Below are 15,572 nucleotides of genomic sequence, written 5' to 3' on the forward strand. Positions count from 1 at the left end.
GATAATCATCCAGCATATTGCATTGCGTCTTTGAATCGTCTTACTCTCCACCATTTTTCTCTGTCTATAATTTTTACTTTATCTCATAAGGGTAGATGGTTTCTCTTTTTCCTCCATATATGGTCAACCATACGAGACTTCTCAATATCTCCATGTATTACAGTTTTTTTTATGTACTTTGAACCTTACTTTTAGTGGGCGGCATGTCTCACCTTTGGATATTTTTCCATATTTACATAGAATCTAATACACTGTTCCTAGTCATGATTTTTTGCATAGGAAGTTTGACTTGCACAAGATGCTTTTGGAGTTGATGCCATGCTTGCTGGGTAGTATTTTGGTGGAGGGTTTATCTTAAACTATCCATCTCCTCATGATATGTATTGCTGTTATTTTAAGAACTGATATTGTAAAACATTTTGTTTTTTCATTTTCTGGATGTTGTAAAAATGATAGTCAGGTGTCAGCAACTTTTGCCTAGTTTTGAGGCAATGGATAATTCCTTTCTTTACATTTATATAGACGGTGAGAGTTGAAGTTTATATATTATCCAGTGAAAGTTAGCAAGTTTGACAAGATAGACCCAAAGAAGGTTTGAGGTTGAATCTGCTGAATGTTAAGAAGTCTGAATAGTCCAAATTGTATAAGTTATCAATGCTCATCTAAAAAATTCAGGAAGATAATATCTGTTCTATTCCAAGTGACATTTTTAGGTGTGCACCAACAACCAGTACAAGTCTTACATATAATTACTTTGTGTTGGTAGAAAAACTTAACCAGAGTGCTCAATTGTAGAACGAGAGTGTGATACATATTTTATTTACATACTATACAATCATAATTTTATAATATGGTACCGGGGTTCCACAAATCAATCAACTACTTGGAAGACCAGGAGAGATATCAGCTCGGTCCTTTTTATGTTTTGTTTAAAGCAAAATAAGTGTTACTGTTATAGTGAGAATTAGTTTAACCTTTGATTCATGGACCATAGAATTTTAGGCTACAAGAAAATACCAAGGAAGTTTTTATTTTAGAGTGTTGGGGGGGCCCTCCTACTTAAGAGTCTAAAATATATTTTATGAAATCTGTAAGAATTAAAAGAGGTTTTTCCTTATCACAATTATATGTAATCTTCCATTTTGTTTTTCCTTTCCTCCTAATCTCTTCTTTAGCTCTACCAAGCATTATTATTACCATCACCGATTAAGCCGAGCCAATATATGACGTATACACTGTTAACAGCTGGTATGTATTTAAGCATCTTTTTTTTATTGTCTTTTATTGATATTTTATTTATTTTGTTATTTATGACTAGTAAGAATATCTGGAGTTGCCCAGGAATGAATGCCCTCCTGCACCCAGCACTGAACTCCATATTATAATCCCCACACTCAATGGCCACCTCTGTAAAATGAGGTAAAGCTTAATTAGGATCTTGATTCTGATCCTGGCATTCTCAACCGATACTGGAGGCATGATTTCAACTTCATCACTGTTGAGTAAATTAACGAGTAATGAAAAATCATTATCATTGCCATTCATTGTAGGATGTTAAGCATCAACAATATTCAACAGTTTTATGAAAATATTATTTGAATACAATTTAAAAGTATTTGCTTTAATGATTCTCCCCAATAAAATATTTATCATTTATTGTAATCTATGAGTGAAAGTATTAAAAAATGATTTCAGAAAATGTAAGTAAAAAAACAAAAAAAATTAAATTTAAATTTCTATTAGAAATCGGAGAAAGGGGGGGAGTCGTCATCGCTTATCAAGGCCCAGAGGCCACTCGAGGATAAGGGTTAAATAGGGATAAATTAGTCATTGTGATTTTAGCATAGTAAACATTAGTGGGAATTTTGTAACTTGGATTACTTAGGGGACGGTTCAATAAGCACTTGTATACGTTGGACTTGAAGACAATCAGAGTGTAGTCAGCTGGAAAGCAGGCAAACGGAATAGAGTTCCACAGGCGAGCAGTTCTAAGAAAGAAGCCCTGCTCATGGAATCTACGTTTAGGTGTAGGCACGGATAAAGAGTGTGGGTAATTGTTGACAGTAGTTCTGGCAAGATGAGTGTTTTTTGTGAAAGTCTGGCGAGGGGAGAACCAGAGATCGAAGTTCAGATGAGCACTGCCATGAAAATAACGATAAAGCAGGGACAGGCTCACTACGTCTCTTCTGTGGGAAAGGGGTTGCAGAGAAGAGAAAAGGGCATCCCCCACCAAGCCACGAAGTCTATTTTGAACTCTGTCAAGACAGGATAAGCTGCGTCTAGCAGCTCCTGCCCAGATGTGGCAACAGTACTCCATCGTTAGCCGAACCTGGCTTTTATATAGGTAGAGAATTGCATCAGGAGTGAGATATCTACTGGAGCGGTAGAAGGATCCCACCATCTTTCCAGCGACTTTGGCAATGGATTTGATATACGTGTTCCATTTCAGATTGGGAGTAAAGATCAAGCCCAGAAGCTTGTCAAAACATGAAGCCTCCCCAAGATGAGAGCCATTCATTTCAATTGATGGCAGCTGGGCAGCAGAGCGTTGATGATGTAAAGATAGAAGCTTGATTTTAGATGCATTAAAAGTAACCAGCCACTTCTTTCCCCATTGTACCACGTGCTCAAGATCAGAGGAGAGAGAGTCAGAGGGAACTTGGTCGTTTATAGTCTTAGAAGTGCTTCCATAGATGGTAGTGTCATCAGCATAAATGTCTACGAATGAATTAAGGATGTGGTCTGGAAGATCATTGATGTAGATTAGGAAGAGAGTTGGACCAAGGATGGGCCCCCTGAGGGACTCCAGCATTAATACTGAGAGCTTCTGATTTCTGCCCATCAACCACTACTATTAAGAACCTATCAGAGAGAAATGATTTAATAGTTGAGAAGACATTTCCAGCTATACCATGACTGGAGATTTTGTAAAGTAGGCCTTTATGCCATACCTTATCAAAGGCCTTTGATATGTCAAGAGCGATTGTCCTAGAGAGGAAGCCTCCATCGAGGGATTCGCCAATCCTATGAGATATAACTGTAAGCACGTCTGCTGTAGATCTAGCAGAACAGAAGCCATATTGCATGTCACTAAGAAGGTTATTTTTGCTGAGATGGTTGACTACTTTCTTGTTTAGTTTAAAATAAATCTAATTTGCAGTGCTGTGAGGCAATAAAAATATTTAAGAAAAAAAAGCTTTTAGTGGCAGTGTTTCATTAGTTTGCTGCAACAGTAAATTAGTTAAAATTGACAAAATAAATTGTCTATATTTATATATATTTATTCAGTGATATCTATTTATTTTTGTTCTAGCTGCAGTAGCAATGATCGTTTGGTTATTTCTCATGGTTGAACTTTATTTTGTTTATCATAACTTTGGCAAAGGCCTCAAGGAACGAGGTAAGTCCCTATCAATTCTGTCCTTTTTTTTTTTTACAATAAATTGAAGCCTTTTTTGCCTGAAATTGAAAATAATATCCAAAACTTGTTTGCTATAAAGGATTGAAATTTTTTAAAGGAACCACAGGCGTTAATTCCAATGGAAGATTTTAGTAATTATCACATTAGTTTAGTGCAGTGTTGGGTACAAATAAACATTTCAAATTGTACAAGAATTATTAGTAATATTAATAATTTCAAGAAAATCACATTTTTGTTTGTAATTTCTTATTAATTTGTTGATATGATTTAAAAATTTAATCCCAATTCGTTGAGATGAAATAGCTTTGTATTTTTATTCAAAATTATGTGAGAAAATATTACATTTACTTATTTTTGTTATTTATTTACCATATCTTTTAAACCTCAAAATTACTCTTTTTACTAACAACTTTTTCATTATCTAAAATTTTTCTTATTAAATTAAAAAAAAAAAACATTTTAAATTCTGATTTAATATATTAGAAAACTATTTTTATGTTGAAACAAAAAAAAAAAAAAACTGGTTTTGGATGATGAAAGAGTATTAGTAATTAATAGGGCTGTGACAAAGAATATTCTTTTCATTGTTTTAACTCTCGAGTATATATCCAACACAGTAAAACACATTACATCAACTGAGAACCAGATCAGTCTATATAAAAACATAAGATATTAACAGATATATACTCCAGAGTCAAAACAATGAAAAGAATATGCTGTTGTCACAGCCCTATTAATTACAATAGAAAAATGCGAGCATGAAAAGTAATATTGTTAAGCTTAAACATGGAAAAGAAAAGGACAAGATATTCTAGTAAAAAATATAATAAATTTATAAGTTAAAATATTGTAGCATTAAAAATTGATTATATAATGTTGAATTGAATTAAAAAAAAATTCTTAATGCTGCAATATTTCAAGCTATAAATTTATTATTTTTTTTACTTGAATATCTTGTTCTTTTCTTTTCCATGTTTAAAGTAACTATATTGCTTTTCATGCGTGTGTTTTTCTATTGTAATTCATGATTTTTCCAGGCTTCTAGTAAATTAACTTGTTCTTTGTTTAATTTCAGTCTTATCTTTTTGCCCCCCGTAAACATAACATACACATCTTAACTTCTTTTTTCGTGAGAGCGGTGAATTAGTAGGAACACTAGTCGCTGAAGCAACATGGTTGCTATGGAAACCAGTTATAAAAAACATTGCTCACCTTAAGTTTTTTTGTTTTTTTTTTACGATTTTGAACACCAGTAAATTCATAACTTTTGTTTTATTGAACGAAAATTGAAAATTTTTTTTCACAATATAGCTGAGAAGGTGATCTCTAAACTTCAATAATTGTTTGAAATTTGGTTGAAAAATGAGTGAGTGGTAAAGCTTTAATGCAGTTCCAAATGACTAAAACTGCCACTTAACCATATATTCAAACACGATGGTGTTTGAATGATTAACTATCCTTGAATGTCGGATTTCTAGTCAAGATTTATGTTAAAATTAAAATTATACATTCATCTCATTGTTATTTGAGAGCATATCTTTCCAGTCAAAATTTAGGAAGCTTATGTTACTGATTCTATGAATTTATTTGATTTATAATATCTCCTTTCAATTGGATTTCTATTTATAGTACTATTTGATAACGTGTGAACTTTTGCATAATACAATTCTGTTATTTTTACTGATCATTAAAAAAAAAAAATATTTTCCCAACAAAATCTTTGATCCATTGTTATAAGGAGGAAATTGTACAGTGAACCATGAAAGTTTAGAAAAAAAATTGTTTGATGTTTATGTGATAATTAATGATTTGTCTAAATCCTATTGGAACTGCTTTTCAGGAAATTTCTTATGAGAAGTTAAAACTTTTTGATTTTTAATATTTCAAACCTTCTTTAAAAGAATTGATAAATCAAAATGTTATCTAATATATAAAAGCGAAAATGTGTGCGTGTGTGTTTGTGTGTGTGCATTTTCTTTTGTATGTCCGCCAAAGGCCTTTTCTGGTGGTGGGGGGGGGCGCTCAGGGTGGTCACTCATTCTTAGAACTTTTTATATACTGTCTAGATTATAATATCTATGATTCCCGAAATGAGGTTGCATGTATCTTTAATTTCGGCGACTTTTACATGCTATTTTCGCGATTAATTTCACTCGCCGCATGTTAGTTTCGCTTTTCAGTATAAAAGCAAAACTGAATCCGTAGCAAACGACTCTCCCTGGCACGAATCCTAGGGACGTCCAGAAAAGCAATCAGCTTTGATCAATGCGGGGGTTAAAAACAAAAAAACGCTATATCAGACAATTGCTATTCATTTGGATACTCCCTTTTTTTAAGAGAGCTGTTTTCCCCAAGATCTTGCCGGGGGGAAATAGACAAATACGCAGAAACTGGCTTGAAGCGCCAAAGTTACGTCGCATGATGTTTGACTTCATTAAATTCACGCACCTGTCACTTAAGTTTTTAATCGTTAAATTAAAACACTTTTCAGTTCCTCTCCTGATCTGGCCGAGCGGTAAGATGTCAGGTCTTTTCACATTTTCTTTTCCACCAACTTCGCCTCAAAGCTTCAGGTTTGGGCCTACCTCCCTACCAAATCTTTTTTTGTTTCTGTTACACCGACAAACACACCGGCAATGCCGAGCACCCATGCTAGTCTAATATATAAAAGGCAAAATGGGCATTTGTGTATATCCGACAAAGGCTTCTCGCATCGGTTAGATTCCGTGGAAGTTTTTTTATACTTCCCAGATCATAATATCTTGCATTCGCAAACAGACATCCTTTCTTTCCTTTTTTTTTTTTTTATCGAGTTAAACAAAATTCCCACCATGGCGTTGTCTTGGGTGTTTGTTTGGCTTTTTTATATAAAGCGAAACTGTTTGAAAAGCGGCAAAGTATTTAAATCATCGTACATCTGATTGACTATTATTAAATTTGACGCACGTAACTTCCACTTGCGCGATGGCGACATTGGCTAACGCGTTACGTTTTTTTTATTTTCACCTTCTTTTCCTCCTTCGCGTTACGGGTTTCCAGTATACTACCAGTTTTTTTTTGTTTTTTTACACCTCTCTCCACCCTGTTATTTCTCCTTCTCCCCACCCTACCGGGCTGCTTTTTATTCCCACCCTTACTCCACCACTGCAACACACCTGGGCAACACCGAGTACTCCCACTAGTATATATATATATATATATATATATATATATATATATATATATATATATATATAAAAGGCAAAAGTGACGCGCTCATTTTTGTATGTCCAAGAAAGGCTTTTTTTCACCAGGGTTCGCAGGGAGGGTTACTATTTTTTGGGAACTTTTTATATACCGTCTAGATTGTAATATCTACGATTTGTGAATGCACGTCACGTCTAGATTTATTTACATCGACTTTTACAAAATTCTTGCTATTTCAGCTTTGTTCGGCTTTTTCATATAAAAGCGAAACTAATCTGGAGCAAAGGCGTCTTTCCCAGCTTTTGGCCCCGGGAACATCCAGAAAGCAATCAGCTTTGATTAATGTGGGGCAAACCCCTTATATCAGACAATTGCTATTCATCTGGACACTCCCCTTTTTATGGGGAGCTGGTTTTCCCCCCAACCCAACATCTTGGGGAAACAAAACCAAAAAACTGCCTCACAGCAAAAGTTAAGTGCGGGATTTCATTCTGCTATGGCATGATGTTTGACCTCATTAAATTCACGCACCTGTCATTTAAGTTTTTAATCGTTAAATTCAAGCACTTTTCACTTCCTGTCCCGTCCTAGCCGAGTGAGTAGATATCAGGTTTTTCACACTTTCTTTTCCACCTTCGCCTCAAGGTTCCAGGTTCGAGCCTACCTACCTACCCAAACTTTTTTTTTTTCTTATATATATCAGGTGTTTGCGTTTTTGCATTTGATTAGTGTCACTTTTATATGAAAAAGGCAAACACTTGACACCAGAGAGTTTTTTAAAACTCTATCACATAAGATAGAGACGATGTCCGTCTACAAATCGGAGATATTACGATCTAGGAAGTATAAGAAAACTTCTCCATAAATGTAACCTTGTTGAGAAGCCCGACAAAAAAAAAAAAAGGCTTTCGCGGATATACACGAGCGCACGCACCCATTTTTGCCTTTTATATTATTTTATTAAAAATGTCTTTCTTGTGTTAGGCAAGAAAAAGTGTTTATTTGCAAAATTGCTCTATTTTCATAGAGTTTGGATAGCTCTATCATACTAATAACTTCCTCTCTCTTAATTGTTTATATCTTTTTTATTTACACTATTATTTATATTTATATTATTTTATATTCATTTTTATTTCATTTAAAATATATTAAATTAATCGAAATATGCTTTGTTATGAGCAGTAAATGTAGGCCTTACGTTTTTAGAGGCTTAAAATAATAGTTATAACTAAATCTTATTTCATGCAGGAGGTATTATAATTGGCCTGAAAAGCTTGCATCATGTTTTTTCAATTCTTGGTACTTATCTAAAAGAAAAATCTGTATAATAAATATCATACACCAAAAATCACATAAATTGATCTAGTACTTTTTTTTATAAAAAAAATAATTTTTAAGCGAATTTGAGTTTGCCAATCGCCAGCTCTCCCCCATCTTAAGAATGGCTTTCTTAAGTCTCGCAAGTTTGAATTATTTGAAGTTATCTCCCCTGCTCCTTCAGATTATATTCCTCATTTAGCTATAGAATTATATTTTCTTATTTAGATTATTTAGATAAGTTTTTCTTTATTTTGCTTTTTGGTGGGGGGTGGGGGCTACTGGACACATTAAATTTTAAATTTTAAAAATGATTTCATGCATTGATCCTTTCGTAATAATGTGATCTACACATTTCAATTCTGGTCATGGAAACATTGATTTCGACTTTCCTCAAATGTGATCACCACACAAATATTTACTAGTCTTGTAAAATACTGCAGATGTTGATTATCTAAAAAAAAAAAATCAAGATCACTATTAGAATACTGTACCAGTCGGGTTAGGGTTAGGGTCAGGGTCATCATCATGGCTTGTTCCGCTCTTGCTGTAAAGTTCGACATCGAGCTCAACAAAGCATGCAAGACAATTACTGACAGCCTGAAATCAACGAACCTGCCATCTGTCTACAGCATGTCCGGAATTGGTCTGCCACAGATTTGTTGAGAGGCAATAGCAAAAGCAGAGCATGACAAGCAGAGCAACAACTGTTGTCCCCTATTTTGACGTGAAGAAGTGCCGCAGTGACTACCATCTCACAAGAGCTTTGCCACTATCGCAGGTTTTGGACGAACAACACCAGTGTCCTGCCTGCATTGATGGAATAAATAGACCAAAAGCAACAACAATGAGATTCTTTTGGCCACGAAAGAAGACATCCCGGCAGACTCGGAACTCTTTCAGAAATAGTGGATAACACTCTACTGGGCCTGAGCAAAGGTTACCAAAACACAGGACAATCTGCACAAGTGGGCCTATGTACAGGACGCTCTCTGTGTCCCTGCGATGCTAACATGCAAACTATTACTGTCTTCTAAGCAAAGCATGCTCCAATGTGAACCTGAAGGATACCTTGGATACTGCCTAATATGGACTTCGGGATGTATTGAAGCACTTATGATAATGACTATTAGAATAGTTAGCTTTTAACTCTAATTCAGTTCCAATAATTTACGCATAAAGTAATATTTTTCTTTTATTATATGAATTAGTTTTACCTCTCTTAAAATCATGAATTTCTATATTCATATTTTTATCTTAAATGTGTATTTCTATTCAGCATTAATAAGAATAGTGATGGCGATGATATATTGACTACCAGCACAGTCATATACAATTCTTACTTGGAATAAATATTTTTATTCATTGATTCAATTCAAAGAAGACTCTTAAAACAGATCCCATAAAGAAAATCTGACACAAGGTTGGTGAAATGCAAAATAGGTTCTTTCAGATGTAGTCCGGTTTCAATAATGTTTTTCATAGGCATTATGACCTTTGACCTGACTTTGTAAGTATTGTTACCTTGATGGATTCTCATGATTCATATTTGTCCATCTTTGATTTGGGGCCAGATCTCTCTTCCTTGCATGATTTTATTTTTTCTTTGCTCCTCCTTTTGGTTAGTAATAATTTTATTTTTGTTTACGACTGTTAGTATATATTTTGATATTTCAGACAAAGTTTTCATATTTTAATTTTTTAAAATATTTCTTTAAAAAACAAAGTTCAAGATGCAAACAGAAGAAGATGATTGAGGTATTAAAATTATTTTTAACTGACAACATAATTAACGATCTACAGATTGCTTTTTTGCTTTCTATAAAAAACAAGCAAACAAAAAAAACTTCTTAACTGCAATGTATACTTTGTGGAATGTTAACGCCAGTTTACAGATCACAATTTTTTTTTTTTTTTTAATACAAAAGTTTTAATTGTTAATGTCTTTAAATTTATTTACCCAAAATATGCCTATCTTTTATTTTGTAAAAAAAAACTTTTATTTACCTTTTATATGATTAAGATTCGGGTTTCATAAATTGATCCTCAACTACTTCAAAGAACCAGCACATAAACATGTTTAAAATGTTCATTAGCCTCATATGGAGGATATAGACCTCTTCAAAAAAAAAAAAAAAAAAAAAAAGGTTTTAAATGGTTCTGTCATCACTGGTATTAACTGATCTTAACTCAAAAAATAAATCAGTTGATCCTTACTGAGAATCACTGAGTAATTACATACCCTCAGTGAAGATCATATATTATTATTAGTTTATGTATGTATATAAAATTTTGTAAGAGAATATAATATTTTATGTATCAATTTTCGGTATTTACTTCATCAATGCTCAATATGTGAGTAGAGCTAGGTAGTAAGTTATAAAAATATATATGGCAATTAAGTTATACAGAATTTTTCGCATCATTTTCGTGAGGATTGTCAGGCTATTGCATGGAATTGATGTTAGCATATGCTTTTACAACTCCCTCCAAAAATAAACAAAGAAATATATGAGTTACAAATCACCTGATAAATGCACAACCATTGGCTGCTGAAAATTTGATCGACTTACTAGCAAATTCAACACCACATGAATATATAAAAATATGTGGTAACATCAATTACATGCAATGATCTAATAAATCCTCACTAGAAGGAAATGCAGAAAATTCTGCCATATATATTTTAATAATATATGTAATGTTAGATCCTATAATAATAAATTAAAGGATATGCGGTATTATAAATACAGCATTAATATAACACAAAATAAAATTATGAAAAAAAAAATTTTATATCATTAATTCATTGAATGTTCAAAAACAAGGAATATAAATGAAAGGTTGTTTTTCCTTATTTCATAGAGTTTCAAAAATTAGACTTTTCTTTGGAGGAAATAATTAGCAAAATAAAAATAGAATTGCTACTAAGGATAAAAATGAAAAACTTTGAAAATTGCAATGTTCATAAAAGTGATTTAAAAAAAGAAGGAAATTGAAAATAAGGTCCATGAATCCAAATAGTCCAAAGACAAAATGAATGAATTGGTTTATAAGTAAATCACAAGTCAAAAATCTGTACAAAATTTTTGAAATTCTGTGGAATAAGTAAAAAACATCTTTCATCATATTCCTTGTTTCTGAACATTTGATAAATTAATAAATAGTATAAAATAGTATAGATAGTATAAATTGTTATTTTTCATCATTTACGTTGTCTTAGATTAGTTGTATACGACATAATTGCGTTGACACACTGGTTCTCATCAGATCACCGAAGTTAAGCAACGTTGAGCCTGATTAATACCAGATAGGTAACCATTTAGGAATTCTAGGCCCTGTATGTGCTCTCCGCTTATCTCGGCATATGTTTCCAGTCGTTCTGTATATACACTGCACTTGCCACTGGTATTTAACAATGTCGGCTCAGGATAGGTGTGGTTGGAGATTGCGCACCTGCTGCGACAAAAATTTCATGCGTAGTAGGCACTCCTTCATGGGTATCCATAGTCAAAGACTGAAAGAGCCCCTAGATTAGTTATGCATAATTATGCACATTTTAAAGATAATGCATTTTTAAAAATTTCTATTGCAATAGTTATTAATTTAGCGTGTGTATTGATGAAGGGATATTAATCTATCATGATTTTCTTCCAAAACAAAAATAACAAATTAGATGATAAATTTCTTTTATTTTTTTCTTTTAATTTCTAGTCATTTATATTTATCAATGAATATCTTAAAATAGTTTTTAAATTAACTTATATTTTCTTTGTCTGAAGTAATGTATATAGTTGGCCTCAATTGTAAAAAGTTTTAATGGAGTAATTTTTCAGTATATATTTTTTTTATTACTTCTAAGCGTGAAAGAAAAGGCAATGATTTACATTCGATAAATTACTATTTGTAATTTAATTTCCATTTCTTATTTGAAAATATCTGCATCTGGAGAAATATTTTATTTCAATTATTTTAACTAATCTATAAAATTGATCTGCTATGCTTGAATCTCATTTTAATTCTTGCAATTTCAATTTCTCTGTTTCTATCATTTTTCTTATATTTGTAATTTTTTTAAAGTATTTCATTAGCGATGAAGCATGTCTTATTCCCATATCTCTAATACCTTTTTGAGTTTGTCTATTCTCAAATCTCTTCATATTTTCAAGATCTGAAGTTATAAGTCGCTCTTCTTGAAATGATTAAAAACAAAACTATTATCGATATGAAATAACCACAATATGGACTTATTACTAAAAACTATTTGCAAAAAATCTATTGGAAACTAATCTGTCTTATTTAAATCGATTTGATAAGTAAATTAACTGAATTTTGGGAATATTATGAACTTAAATTTTAGTGTAATTTTTTTTAATAAAAAAAATGTTAACTTTTCTTAGAAAAAAAATGCCATGTCTCTTTGAAAGCAAGCCAATTTTTAACTCTGTCAAAAACGCAGGTGAGGTTAAATTACTTTATTTACTATTACTGAATTAAATATTATTTTAACTTTTATACAACTACATATAAGGTGTTTAAGGCAAATTTGATCGTTTTTTTTTAATGTCAAACAACCAGTCAAGCCAGAGATGTTGTAATTCTTTTCATAACCATTTGCACAATGTACAGAACATTTGACTAGTCTGAACAAAGTTCCACAAATCATGAAAATTGAATTCCTGCAAACTAATGGTCTTTGGGTGTTTTCAGAAAAAATCACATGATACTGTTTTAACATCTTTGAAAATGAACTCAGGCTTTGTTCAGATGGTTACATTGTGTTGCTATTCATTATTAGGCAAACATTGAATGGAGAAGGTGGCTGTGGAAGAGTCATATGTGGCAGCAGAAATCAACTCCATGTCTCTGGGAAAAATCCAGATGTGACTAGAAAATCCAGATGTGACTTCCATGACGTCACCAGTACCAACATCTGGTCTTCCAACTCATCTGACTGCAACACTATAGATTATTATGTGTGGGGCATAATTAAGAAAGGAAAGACAGACCTCTGCAATATCAAGGATGAGTTGATTATTGCTCTAGGTTCACGTTCCACCTGGAAGCTGTGATGAATGTTCAGGGTTACTACTTTGGATGAGCTTATTTGGCAAAATGTCCTTTAAGAAATGTGCTTTGAATTTTAAGATCACATCGATTATTGACTTTTTTATGATTTTTTTTTTTTTTTTTTTTCTAAATAGTGTCAAATTTGTCTCAAACACTTTGTATATTGAATATGGACAACTTAATTTTTATTATTTTTTATATTGCCAAGATAAGTATAAATTCCAATCAATACAAAACTTGACAAATTGGGTGATTGCAACAAAAGTTGCAGGAAATTTGCTTAAAACCCTATGAATTGTTTGGTTTATCTGTTTTTATAGAATACAAACTATTTGTGTTTCATGCAAACATTTTGAATCATTTTTTAAACAATTTTTTCATTTTATTAATTTTAATCAACCATGCTTCAATACTTTTTCATCTCCTCCCAATTCTGCCCCCTACTCTTTCTTCAAATGATTAAAACTTTAACCTTTTTTTTTTAATATGAACTCTTCATCTTTTTGTTATCCTTTTATTACAACTTATTTATGCATTTTACTTTTTCTGATTTTCTTTTCTGATTGAATTGCTATTCATATTAACAAATATTGCACCTTGCTTGATGTTTGTGGATTTTGTAATGAACATTTGAAACTATAAAAGTAGCAAGTCAAAATTGATTGAATTTGTTAAATTTTATTTTTATGGGCTTTTATTAGTCACATATTCACATAGATAGACAAAAGATAAACTACAGTGAAAATTAGAATGAAGAAAATACATCACTGAAACAAATGTTTTTATGTTTATGAAAATTTTGTTCAATTAATTTCTTTCAACCTAAAAACATTTCATATAAATTCAGAACGCATAAAATCTGCTGAAATAATAAGTGCTTATGCTTAAAATTTATTCAACAAAAAATTGCTTTTGTTTACTTTGCAAATTATATTACTTTAAATGCATTAATGCTTTACAAATTAACTTATTACGATTCATTAAGAGGTGCATTATATCTTAAGTAAATAAATCTTTTTTATGCACATTTAAAAAACAAATGTTATGCTTACATTTTTTAAATTTTATTTATAAACTGTATTTAAATAAATAACAAGGAAATGAATTGAAAATTTTAAAGATAACAGAATTAATTTTTCAAGATTAAATTTGAATGGAAAATTTTTGGTACATAGCAACTAGAAAATTATGCAATTAAAGGAATTGTAGAAAAAAAAAGAAACAGAATTTGTTCCTTGTCAATATATTTAATTAAAAGTAGATGAGTTGAAGGTTTTATTTTACATTTTTTATGAAATAATATTTAGTGCACAAGTTCTATGCAATTTTCATATTTGTAACAAGTACATTTTTGGAATTAATTTTATTGAATGTACATGCCAGATTGAGCTATGTGTACACATTCCAGTCTTATTGACCTGGAACTTTTTGATATTGCTATAATTGTAATTTTAAGTAAATGAAGATTAAAAACACAAATCAACTGTAGTCGATGGTGACCAGAAGGATCCTTTTTTTTTTCTTTTTCTCTTTTTTTTTTTTTTTTTTTTTTTCTTTTTCTCTTTCTTTCTTTTTTTTTTTTTTTGATTGCTATACCGAGATGTAGGGGAGAGTGTTACTCTTTTCTCTGGATTTACTCACTTAACTGTGATTCTGACCTTATAATGTCGAGTGTTTAGCAAGGAGGTATCAAGTATCATTTTTAGAGTCTTTGGTATGACTCTACTGAGGATTGAACCTTAATATCTCAGCCCATTCACAGGTCACAACTGGCACTCACCAATTTGACTATTTTCAAAATGCTTCACTCTTCTAACATGTGATAATCTCTGACCAATCAAAACCTTTAGTATCTGCTAGAGCCATGGCGATTATGTGACTGGTGTCTTTTACTTGAGGCGATTTGAATTTTCTAAAATAATTGATATAAAGTTAAAAAAGAAGTGAGATTAGTTTGATGCTTTGTGTGTTTTACATACCAAATAAGAATCACAATGATCTAATTGGTAAATTTAACAATTAATGAAAAAAAATCCTCATAAATGAAGAGACAACTAACTTTGAATAAACAAACGAAAATGCATATTTCAGTGTCAGACTTTTTTTAAAACATAAATTTGTTTTACATGATTATGATTTGTATATGTTCAGAAGAAAAATTCCACCACGAAATTAGTTTGACGTTTTTATGCATTTTACATACGAAATAATAAAAACCATAATTAGTTAATTGATAAATTTGACAATTAGTGACAAATTCTTATGAATGAAGAAACTAAGAACTTTGAATAAACAAAAGCCAATGCATATTTTTATGTGGAATTTGTTAATAAAGAATTTGTATTCAATAATGACCATGATGAGTCTTTTCAGAATGAAATTTTCTAGGAGCAATGGTTGAAGTATTAGTAATTAAAAAACAAAACATCTCTGCTGGTATCAAAACACAGCAAGTAGCCTCAACTAAAATATATTTTGGATCAATTTCTATAACGGGCCATGAATTTGGGTCACTCCAGAATGAATGATCAAATGGACACATTGTAAAATTTGTCTCTAAATGTTAGATTTCTTAGCC

The 15,572-nt window shown here is 31.5% G+C and overlaps 1 protein-coding gene across 6 annotated transcripts in view; it reads left to right on the top strand.

Annotated features, from left to right (window-relative positions):
- The window catches only part of LOC145251218 (uncharacterized), a 144,983-nt gene that overhangs the window by 73,788 nt on the left and 55,623 nt on the right, over positions 1–15,572 (top strand). For 4 of the 6 annotated variants that reach the window (XM_080111713.1, XM_080111715.1, XM_080111710.1 and 1 more), the window contains exons 8-9: positions 1,176–1,248; positions 3,314–3,400. In XM_080111713.1, coding sequence (XP_079967839.1) covers positions 1,176–1,248; positions 3,314–3,400 — 160 coding nt within the window. Of the gene's footprint in view, positions 1–1,175; positions 1,249–3,313; positions 3,401–5,912; positions 5,937–9,651; positions 9,683–15,572 lie in introns of all 6 variants that reach the window. The other 2 variants (XM_080111711.1, XM_080111714.1) reach the window with 2 other exon arrangements.

This window comes from Euprymna scolopes, chromosome 1, assembly GCF_053919585.1.
Source record: "Euprymna scolopes isolate OS-2025 chromosome 1, ASM5391958v1, whole genome shotgun sequence".
Classification (NCBI taxonomy): Eukaryota; Metazoa; Mollusca; class Cephalopoda; order Sepiida; family Sepiolidae; genus Euprymna; species Euprymna scolopes.